The 12,331-nt window shown below is 38.3% G+C and overlaps 1 protein-coding gene across 1 annotated transcript in view; it reads left to right on the top strand.

Moving 5' to 3' along the window:
- LOC311292519 (uncharacterized protein) overlaps nucleotides 1–11,551 on the top strand; it is a 679,077-nt gene extending 667,526 nt beyond the window's left edge. The window contains exons 29-31 of the mRNA XM_084412231.1: nucleotides 6,884–7,057; nucleotides 7,291–7,452; nucleotides 11,067–11,551. Of these exons, the coding sequence (XP_084268357.1) occupies nucleotides 6,884–7,057; nucleotides 7,291–7,452; nucleotides 11,067–11,187 (457 nt within the window). The 3' untranslated portion in view covers nucleotides 11,188–11,551. The remainder of the gene's footprint in view (nucleotides 1–6,883; nucleotides 7,058–7,290; nucleotides 7,453–11,066) is intronic.
- Nucleotides 11,552–12,331: the final 780 nt, after the last annotated feature.

Below are 12,331 nucleotides of genomic sequence, written 5' to 3' on the forward strand. Positions count from 1 at the left end.
GTTTGCAGAATGGCTTTGGTAAGAGCGGTTTTCAACGATCTGTTCATTCGTTCTACCATGCCTGAGCTTTCCGGATGGTACGGAATGTGAAACTTCTGTTTGATCCCCATCAATTTCATTGCTTCCTTCATCAGTTTTCCAGTGAAGTGAGTTCCATTGTCAGAATCAATTTCATATGGAAGACCCCAGCGAGGAAAAACTTCTTCCACCATTACTCGTGCTGCCGCTTCAGCTGTGCAAGTTCTCGTAGGGAATGCTTCCACCCACCTAGTAAATCTGTCCATGATTACTAGAATGTATTGGTACCCTCCACTGGGTGATAAAGGTCCTGTGAAATCGATTTGGAGGTGTGTCCATGGACCTGTTGGTCTGGGTGCATGTGACATTCGCACCTTTACAGATTTTCCCACATTTGCTTTCATGCAAATTAAGCATCTTCTACAGTAATCATCAATGTCTCTCATCATTCGTGGCCACCACCACGTCTCGCTGATTTGAGCTTTCATTGCTTTTGCTCCAGCATGCACTTTTCCATGATACAGCTGCATTAGTTCTCTTCTTGTTCCAATCGGCATCACCACTTGTCCGGTTGGAATTCTCCAAATGCCTTGATCATCCTCTTTCGCTCCTGCTTTTATCCATTGTTCTTTCTCTTCATCTGTCTCTGTTTGATATGACAGAAGATGGCGCTCAGGATTATCTTTGCTGTTTTCCTGTACCATGGTAACAGGAGTAAGAGGTAGTAAAGCTGCTTCTCTAGCTGCTGCATCTGCTGCCGCGTTTCCTTGACTTTCTTTGGACTTGTCTGATTGATGTGATTTTACTTTGATCACGGCTGCTTCTCTTGGTAAGTGACATGCTGCAATCAAGCGACGAATTATGGAAGCGTGTTGTATTTCGCTCCCGCTGCTAGTGATAAGTCCACGTCTTTTCCACAGAGCAAGATAGTCATGGACCACACCAAAAGCATAACGACTATCTGTGTAGATGTTGACTCGATCTCCTTCTGATAGTTCAAAAGCTTCCGTAAGTGCCGTGAGCTCAGCTACTTGTGCTGAAAATTGCCCAGGAAGAGCTCCTTTCTTCACAACAGTTCCATCAGCTTCCACTACAGCCCATCCAGTATGTCGTTTTCCATCAACGTAATAACTGGATCCATCAACCCATAACTCTTTATCTGGATTTTCAAGAGGGATTGGATTAACAGGACCATGGCTTTCCTCTTCTACTTGTTTTTCACACTCATGTGGTGTTCCCTCATGTGGTTCTAGCATCATTGTTGCAGGGTTAAGGGATGTGTCTCTGATTATTTCCACTCTCAAATCCTTGTTCAACAAAGTTGCTTCCCATTTTGCTCTTCTTGCGTCAGTTATGGTCTTGATGTTTGTGTTGTTCAACAACGTCACTATACTGTGTGGAGTGTGAAGTATGATGGTTTGTGCTCCTATCAAATTTTCCACAGCATCCACTGACCATGTGGCACCATCGAGAGCTTGTATACATCGTGGTTGACCAATCATTGTGACAGGAATCTTTGTGGAAAAGTATCCAACTGGTCTGTATCGATCACCTGGTTTTTGACACAGTACTGCTGAGTAGGTCTCATTTCCCACCCTGGTCCACAAATGGAATGGCAATCGTCCATCGGGAAGTCCCAAGGCTGGGGCTGATGTCAGTTTCTCTTTCATAGATGTAAATGCTTCCTCAGCTTCTGGTGTCCAGGTTATCTGCTCCACTCCAGGCTTTCCTCCCTTGTACAAGTCGATGAGAGGACTAGTGATGCTGGCAAAATCAGGTATATACTGGCGACAGTAGTTGAAAAGTCCCATCACCTTCCGTATTCCTGTAACTGTTAGAGGTTTTGGGAGTTGCCGTAATGCCTCTACACGCTCTGTTGTCATTCTCCTTCCCTCGACAGATATTTCTTGGCCCAAGTAAATAACCTTGGTTTTGGCCAACTGTGCTTTGTCGGGGTTGACTTTGAATCCTCCTTTCCTAAGGGCTTGTAGGACAACATTCAGAGCAAATATATGGCTGTTTTCATCTGGGCTTGCAATCAACAAGTCATCAACATATTGGATGCAAACACTCCCTGAACTCTCAATTTCAGCTTTTCGCTCCGTTAAGAACTGATCCAAAGTTCTATGGAATACCACAGGAGATAGATTAAGCCCTTGGGGGAGTCTGTTCCAGACAAACTGTTTTGCCCCCACTGTGAAGGCCAATTTCTCTTGAGATCTTTCGTCAATAGGTAGACCAGAAAGCCGACAGTACATCTAATACTGTGAAAATTCTTGCGTTTCCTGGAATATCATTCAGAATGGTGGCTGGATTGGCCACAATAGGATGCGGTTTTGGTGTTACACTGTTAAGTCTTGTGTAATCGATGGTTAATCTCCATGAGTTATCCGATTTCTTGACAGGCCATACAGGACTATTAGTGGTTGATGAAGATTGTCTGATGATTCCTTCAGCTTCCAAGTCTGCCACTATCTCTTCCACAGCTTGTCTTGCTTCAGGTCGGATAGGGTATTGTTTATGAGGGGCATGTATCGGTCCCTCAATAACAACAGGGTCAATGTTGGCTTTACCGCAATCCAATTTGTGTTTAGCCCAAACATCTGGATATAAACTGCACAGAAGTCCCCACACACCATCTTTTCCCCAATCTCTGATAATTGGTTTTGCCGTACCAACAGACGTTAGATTACATGTGCGATCTTCATGTGGTATTATTCCAGCTGTTGTAGCGATTTGACGACTGTCGGTAAATATGATCATGTTCAACAGTGGAAGAATGTCCATGCCAATAAGGCTTCCTTGTGAATTCGGCCCTACCCAGAAAGATGTCCATAAGACTTCATCTTCATGTATTTGCAAAGGAACTTGTATACTTTTGCTAAATTTAGTGATACCTCCTCCAACTCCTTCAACTTCCATAGTTTCATCTGTTGTAGGTAGGTTCAGATCTGTTATCGAAATCGCTGCTCCTGTGTCAACCAAAATGTCACATGGGTGGCCCCCTATCAATGCATTGACGAAAAGGCGATTGTCTCTTTTCTTACTAATACAGGGGGCCGCTGATTCCTATTGCGGATGCATAATTCCCTCTATGAGCTGACGGACTTGCGCTTCAGTCCACGTCTTCCCTTGAGAGGTTTCATCATTTTTTTTTGCACTGACTTGTTTAAGTGATGGACCTTGACCTTCTGCTCCACCTCCTTTAGCCCAACAATCTTTTATTGAGTGGCCACGCTTTCCACAGTTGGTGCAGAAAATCATCCTCTTCTTTGTGTCCATGTTGTATTGAGCTGTTGCCACTCCTCTTCGATTTGGCTTGTTTCCTTCTTCCTTGTTTGATCTCATAGCCATCTCTAAGCGCCCAGCCCATTGTAAAATCTGATCATATGTCTCACCTGGATTGACTCCAAGTGATAAGGCTTGTTGGTATTTTGTACTAAGTCCATCCACAAGTGTGTCAGTGAACTGTACATCATCTCTGTCAGGTTGTTTCTTAGCACAGAGAGCCCATCTCTCGTAAGCATTCCACTTACGCAGAGCATATTCATCTGGAGATTCATCATCCTTTTGCTTAATCAATGTCACTAATGTGAAAGGAATTTTTCCAGTCCCCAAGATTTCTTGGATTTCTTTTCGAAACACATCTAATGCTTGCCAAAGACCCAGGGGTCGCCCCTGGTCATCAACCCACAAATTTATCCATTGGGCTGTGGTTATCGAAGCTGGCAAGCGTTCCCATCTGTCTCTTGGGATTTTAGCTTTCACAATGGTGTGTGTGTCTTTTAATGTCATTTGATGTGCTTCAACCAGAGAGTCTAATTCTCGCCAAAACTCTGTGTTTGGATCTTGTCTCTTCAGAGGAGGCAAGGCTGTGAGAATGGCTTGACGCTCTCCTGGTGTGAATGGTCTCTCTTCTGTCATCATTTCAGATTGTAAGTCTTCCCTTTTAACAACAGGTGAAGAAAATTCAGGACCGATCTTGTCAACTGTGATCATGTCGTCATCTCTTGTCTCATCATCCCAGTCAGATCCATAATTACGAGCTGGTGTACATCGCAACATGTCTCTGTTTGGCTGGGCTGATTTAGATCTTGTTATTACTGGAGCTGCTTGTGCAGATGCAATGTACATCTTGTCAATTGGACCTCCATTTGATCTCGAAGGTTGAGACTGTGTCACAGGTTTAGATGAACTTGTATATTGTTCGGGCAAAGCTGGATAGATTGGTTTATAAGGAGGAGGCGTTACTGTGGTTGCGGATTTCACTGGTGGTTGTGAATATTTTCTTTCCGCTTCAGTTATTATATTTGTCCAATCTGGATCAAACGAATCATCATTGGTTGTATTTTCTCCATCTGAACATTTAATAGACATGATTTTGTTCAACTTATTAAATGCTTCGATTTGAGGCTTCATTACTTCAGCAAGTGGAACTGGACCGCCATTTATATCATAACAAATTCCACCTTGCTTTACAATCCAATGAGCTGCCAGTATTGGAAATGCTTGTGATTTTATCTTGTCTTTTTGAGACTCGAACCAGTGTAACTGTGCATCCATATTTGCATTTATGTCAAGTCCTTTTTTCAAAAGCTTAGCTTGTTTCTTGTTCTTTCTTTCAAGGTACCAAGCCGAAATTGTTCTGCTGTTACAGTCACTTTCTGCCATCTTGCAAAGTTACTTTGTGCTGCTCAGAACAGCAGGGATGTGTGTGTCTGTGAGTGTGTTTCTCTAAGGGTGGGGCTATGGTACTCTGCTTCTCTCTCGCTCTCTCTGTATATTATGTGTGTGCGCTCAGAACTGCAAGCCTATGTATGTGTGTGTATGCATATGTGCATGTATGTATGTGTGTGTGTGTCAGAGGCTACCCTTCTTCTCTCTCTCTCCCTCCCTTCTCCAAACTACAGTATATGTGTGTGTGAAGGTATGGAGCAAATTCTGAAGGGAGGGGCTGCCTCACTCTTTCTCCCTTCACAGAACAAAAGAAAATTTTAAAGAAAAGTTAACTTCAATGTTTTTCAGTATTTTTGTTTAGTTTCCAGTTAACTCAAAACAATTTTTTTTATTTATTTTTTTAAATATTTGTGGATTTTCTCTCAGATTAATTTCTTGTTTTCTTTTTCCTTTTTTTTCCTTTCTTTAAGCTTACTCTGATCAGTATCCTCAAAATATTTGAACAGCTTTACGGTCAAAGTTGGAATGCACGCGATCCTAACTATTTTAACTCGTATTACTCCAGCGTGTTAATGTTTTAGAGTTTTTCCCTGCCATCGGTTTAAACAGACTCGCCACACTTAACCGCTCATGTCAATCGAGCTTTGCTTGTGTTTCACCTCCTCGCCTCGAGTACGAATCTTCCGTGTGTTGGATATATTTTAGAGATTACTCTGCCATCATTTTAAACAGTCTCGCCATATTATCCAACCACCAATCAGTGACAACCAGCAAATAATAGTTTTACCGTCTTACAGCTAATTCTCCCAAATTTTTGACTAGATGGTCTTTTTTCTAAAAAAGATCCTTCTCAATCCCAGCATATCAAATAACTTTAGAGGTTTACTTTTCAGAGAACTTAAATAAGCCAAATTAAATTGAATTATTTTTATTTTTTTATTATACTATGTTTTATATTCTTTGGCAAAACCACAGGCTCCTTAAACAACACAGTTCTTTTTAGCAGTTACAGTCATTGTCTCTAATCATCAGGCAGACTTAGAACTTTTATATAAAGGAAAAAGTCTTACCTTGAGACATTACTTCTGGATATACTATCTTGTTCTTCGTGACGCCAAATTGTTGATTTAAGAATCTTGCTTTCCCCTGTTGTTTAATTTCATGGAAACAGACACCAGTGATTTTGCCAAAAGATATCTCGTATTTATTTAATTAATATAAAACATAGGAGAGAGAGACATTGGACTAGCGAAGATCTAATTCAGCTGCTCAGTCATCTTTCCATTATTTCCATCTCTTCTCTAATTTTCGGACAAACAGGGCTTGGTTTTTATATCCCTGACCAAGGAAAAAAAACTACATCTCCATAGGAACACATACATTTAGCAGAAGAACATATGGTTTCCATTAACGTTGGAATGTATTCCCCTTATACTATGCTTGATGAAGAACTGCATATACATTTCAGTCCAGCAGCACACTCAAGTCCAAAGTCTCCCAAAGTCTCTCCCACATATTCACAAAATACAATGAGTACAAATAATTATGAATGTATATAAAGAGTATAAAAGAGATACATAATACTACTGATTACGAATATTAATGAAAGGTAAAAAAAGTAATAATAATACTAAAAACATTAAATGATGAAATTTGAGTCTTCACAAGCCACCTTTAGCTAAAAGAGATGGAGATTTACAATGGAGAATTTTGCATGGCATTATTGCTGTTAATGCTTTTATTTCTGTTTTAAATCCAGATGTTGGCAAAGAATGTCCTTTTTGTTTCCAGAGAGAGACTGTTTTTCATACCTGCAAACTTTCATTTTGGGTTTTAAATACTTTCAAAAGCGAAAGTAAGAGTGTCATTTGTTGAATTTTATTTTGAGTAAAGCCATTTATATTAGTAGAAGAGATCAAATTGAACACATAAGTGAATATAATGTTGAAAGGGTGTTTGCAGCTATGATCAAATCAAGGCTTGTAATTGATTTTTGTTTTTACAAAGTTATGGACTCTTTAAATGTTTTTGAAGGACAACTCGAGTACATGAGCTCAGTATCAGTGCATCCCTCATCTCTCTTCCTCTGTCTTCCTCTTTTCTTTGCTTATGAAGATGATGTGACTTTACAGAATAAAGAGTTTTATTTTCTTCTGTCTTATTTTCGTCTCTCTCTCTGCTAATGTAGTTTAGGCTGGTGTCATATGACAGATGAAGGTTGTTCTGATGTGACTTCAGCTCTGAAATCAAACCCGTCACACCTGAGAGAGCTGGACCTGAGCTGGAATGAACTAGGAGACTCTGGATTGAAAAACCTTGGTGATCTACTGATGAACCCACAATTCAAGCTGGAGAAACTACAGTTAGTATCATTATACTGTACAACAATTACAGTGTGACTGAAGTTCATTTATTTGAAGACAGCAGGGCTTATGTTTCACTTTGTTGTTTTTTTAAACTAAAACACTTTATACTCAATATCTCACAATGAGTCTGAGTTCACATTATATTTGTGTAAAATTCTTCACATTTATGATTTGTTTGTAAGATGATTTCATGATTTGTTTGTCTCTTCCTCTGTTTGTGTCTTTCTAGTCTACAGGACTGTGGCATTACAGATGTTTCTTCTTTAACTCAGTCTTTGACGAACTCAAAAGCACTGCAGTTTCTAAAAGAGCTTGATCTGAGTTTCAATAATATAGGAGACTCACAGCAGCGACTCAGAGACGAGCTACGAGACTCAAACTGTGTCCTGAGGTGAGGAAACATCACTGAGATATTAAAGAGATCTTCATTTACCTCTGATATGTGAACAAACCTTTCAAACATTCGTGAAAGGAAATTATCATTAAGATTTATTGCAACAAAGGGTTTGTGTGAGAACAAAATGTGAAGTTATTGAAATGTTTAACACAAAGGAGGAAAGAGAAGAAAAGCTCACTGTCACAGCTTTATACATCAACACCTGCTTTATTAACTGTGTCAGTAGAAGTGAATCATTTCTGTGTGAAAACAGACTTGGTCAGATTGTAGGAAAACGCTGCACTCCTGCTAAAATCAGTGCAGTTCCAGCTTCAGCTCACAGCGTCCAGCTCACATGAGAAATGTCTCTGTCTCTAGTGTGTTTTTACTGTGACAAGCAACACGTCACACTACTTTACACTTACTTTACTCTCAGTGATTTACTAAGAGCCTACAAACATGTTTAAACTAGAGGACAAACGGCTTTAACTAAAGCTTTGTGTTTGAACTCAAAATAACATTTGTATTTGCTCCCTGTGGTTTATTCCATACACCGTACACTCATTAGTTTCTCCTTTACAGAGACTCAATAGGAGTCGCACCGACACACACAGACAAACATATGAACATGATTCATGTTTTACATCTATTATATTTAACAGACAAGCAATTCCCGCACACTATCGTAACTTGCAAAGTAATATTTATTCACACAAGGTTTCGGTCACACGACCTTCATCAGGAGTATACAAATGTTCAAATTCATCTCTTTTAAGATAAACACATGACCAATTAACAAAGCTCCATCTGAAAACAGTTAAGCTCATTAGGAGTATAAAATTAGCATCACATCATAAACAGTTACAAATTATGATAGTTACAACAATCAATAAAGATCCCACTGTAGGTTAACAAAATCATCTAAAACACATAATCAACACGTCGTCATCAAACAGCATCAAATTGTTACAACAATCAGTCAGGCTCCACAGCCGCTTAAACTCATTGTGAATACATAGTAGAAACAACACATCATTCAAAACAATTGAATCACTATAACATTACATTAAATGGTGCTTCATCGTTCATACCCATAGGTAATAAAGTTTGGAGGGTGTAAATCCAGAACAGTTCGCGTCTCTGTAGAAGTAATTCGATGTCTCCACCTCTAGGTGGCAAAGTTACTTTTTCAATCCCACAGAAACGTAAAGAGGTAACATCGTGATTCAAATTTAAAAAGTGTACCGCAACTGGATAATTCATATCTTTTCTTCTGATCGAACTCTTATGTTCACTAATTCTTTGTTTCAATTGACGTGACGTTTTTCCCACATAGCCTATACCACAAGGACAACGAATCGAGTACACAACATGAGTGGAAACACAAGTAATCACAGATTTGATGCTATATTTTTGACCAGTTCTAGGATGACAAAAAAAAATTATGTTTTAAAAGTATTATTACACTAAGCACAATTCCAACAACGATAACTGCCCTTCTGTATAGGACTTCTGAAGTAAACTCTGAGATGCACGAGGACTAGCGCTCTGAAAACGAGCATGTACCAAGCTATCTTTTAAATTCCTGGCGCGTTTATATTCAATCAAAGGAGGATGTCTAAAAATATCGTTCAACTCCGGATCAGAAGACAATAAATGCCAGTGTTTTTTAAAAATTGATTTTATCATGTAGGACTTAGGTGAATGTGTTGTAATACAAGCAAAAGAATACTTTCTTGTTTTCTTTGTCTTCTTTTTTAGCAATTCAAACCGTGTCTTTTTAAAGGCTGTATTGTATCCTTCTTCGACCCAATCCAAAGGATAACCTCTGTTCAAAAATTTATTTTTCATGATTTTCGATTTCTCAATAAAATCGGAATCAGAATAACAAATCCTCCTCAATCTGTAGAACTGACTCTTAGGCAGTCCTTTTTTTTTTAAAAGTCGGATGAAAACTGGTAGCAAGTAAAAGTGTGTTACGATCAGTCTCTTTTGTAAACAAAGTTGTAGTCAAACTGCCTTCGTTCTTCTGTACCCACATATCGAGGAAGTGTACTCTAGACTAAATCGTCAACCAAATTATTCAAATATGTCACAAATTCTCGAGCCTCATCGGGATCACCCAGAAAAATACAAAATATATCGTCAATATATCTATACCACTTGATGATCTGTGAATAGAAAGGATTATTTTCTGTATTCAATACATAACTCTCCTCAAAAAAAAACCATAAATAAATTGGCATAGTTAGGGGCAAAATTCGAGCCCATTGCTGTCCCACTTATCTGAAGAAAAAAATCCATATCGAAACTAAAATAATTATACTTCAAAAGGTACGAAGCCATCTCGACGATAAAGTCTAATGGTGGATTAGAGTCCTCGCGTAACAAAAGATAATGTCTAAGTGCAATAAGTCCTTTTTCATGTGAAATGTTAGTATATAAACTTATGTCCAAAGTTAATAATAAAGAAAAATCCGGTAAATCATACACCTCAGAAATCTTATTGATAAAATCAGTGGAGTCTCGAATATAAGATGGTAACGAATAAACAAAAGGTTTTATAAAAAAATCAACATACTGAGATAAAGGAGATAAGAGGGAATTAGTCTGTGCCACAATCGGACGACCTGGAGGGTCAATAAGTCTCTTATGAATTTTAGGAAGAGTGTAAAAAACAGGTCTAATCGGATGTTGACAATACAAGAATTTAAACTCTGATTGAGATATCCAACCCTCTGTTTTAGCATTTGTTAAAAATGACAATATCTCAGATTGATAAGTATTGGTAGGATCACTGGGAAGTTTTTTATAAAACCTAATATTCTGTAAATGTGAAAGAATTTCATCTTGGTATTTTTTCGTATCTTGGACTACAATAGCCCCTCCTTTATCAGCAGGTTTTATAATTATGCTTGGGTCACTTATCAATTCGGTCAAAGCTCTTTGCTCATTCAATGAAAAATTATGAGAGATTTTATTACTAGAAGAGCAAGCTTCCATCACCTCTTTTTCGACCAAACGACAAAAAGTATGAATAGTGTGGTTAGACACATTGGGGCAAAAATTACTTTTAGGTCTAAAAGGTGTCATAGATGAACTCGACTCTGATTTGGAGAAAAAAATACCGTAGTTTCATCTGTCTAAAACATTTGAACAAATCCACTTTTAGACCAAAACAATTAACACCACTAGTAGGCACAAAAGATAGTCCTTTAGATAAAACCACAGTTTGATCATCCGATAGTTCCTTTTCAGAAATATTAATTACCGTCTCTTTGAGTAGCTGCGAGTCCACGGTCGTAAACTTCTTTGAGGCTCTTGAACCTCTTCGACATTTCTTCTTTGTAGTCTCCGTGGAGGGGCTCGTCCGTCCAAAAAAGAAGTCGAAGCGTGTGCACTCGAATCACTGTCGATGGTAAACTCACTCTCAGTGGAATCTATTATATTATACATCTATTATATTTAAAACACAAATATCTGCAACATCATGTAGAGTCAGTAATTAATCTGATTACAGGAATTCAATTTAACTTATTTTTACAAAAAAAAAACAGTAATTGAAATATAATAATTTGCACTTTGTTCCACTGAACACTGATTGTTTTCTCTTCTGTTCCACTTTACAGAATATATGAAGATCGATCACCAAACATCCCTGTTAAATATCAATCACCAAACATCTCTGTTAAAGATCAATCACCAAACATCCTAACTCTGATAGATGTGTTATATCGTAGTGTGAAATGATCATGAGAGGAGCAGAAACCATCAGGTGATCCACAGAAGAGTCTCACTACTGTCTATGAGGAGAAATACATGTGTAAATGTGTTTCATAAAGGTGGAAGAGACTCAGACTTCACAATTAAATAAAGCAGTGTGTGTGTTAGCATGCGTTTTAGAAACGTGATATTGAATGATCAACGTTGGTTTAGTATGTATAATAAGTATTTATAATATAATTAATATAATAATTCATTATTATAAATATATATTTTGTTTTGTGTGAAATCTAAGTTTTGGAATTGGGAATATATTGTTGATCCTGATTTGTATATTTCATTGATATTTTGTGTGAAGTTGTACATGTCTTACTAAAAAATATATTATTTATAGATTTGTTTGTAAAATCTACTGTATGTTTTGGAATACATTTTTGACTCTGATCTGTTATACTTTAGTGCATTTAGTGCATATATTATTTTATATATATATAGTAATTTCAGGACTATAAGCCGCAACCTTTTTCCCACGCTTTGAACCTCGCGGCTTAAACAACGATGCGGCTAATTTATGGATTTTCCCCGCTTTCACAAGCTTCATGCCGCAAAAAAACGGAGTAAAAAAAACACATTCTGTGACGTGCTCAGTTTTTTGGCGGCATGAAGCTTTCATTAGACCAATGAAATTGCCGAACGGGTTAAACAACTTTTTTGTTTACTGTTTAGATTAAATCGAGCGCGCTCAAACTTCCCATCATTCTGATTACGGTAGTCATTTTGTTACCCTCATCATGGCAAAGACACGAAGAAATGCATATGATGCAGCTTTCAAGTTGAAGGCGATTGATCTGGTTGTTGGAAAAGGAAATAGAGCTGCTGCACGGGAGCTTGGTCTTAATGAGTCGATGATAAGACGTTGGAAACAGCAGCGTGAGGAATTGACTCAGTGCAAAAAGACAACTAAAGCTTTCAGAGGGAAGAAAAGCAAATGGCCCGAACTAGAAAATGAGTTCGAAGACTGGGTCAACACACAGAGAGCAGACGGCCGAGGTGTTTCAACTGTGCAGATCCGACTGAAAGCCAAAACAATCGCCACCGCAATGAAGTTTGAGGATTTTAGAGGTGGACCATCGTGGTGTCTCAGATTTATGAGACGTAAAGGCCTGTCCAT

This window comes from Rutilus rutilus, assembly GCF_951802725.1.
Source record: "Rutilus rutilus genome assembly, chromosome: 6".
Lineage (NCBI taxonomy): Eukaryota > Metazoa > Chordata > Actinopteri > Cypriniformes > Leuciscidae > Rutilus > Rutilus rutilus.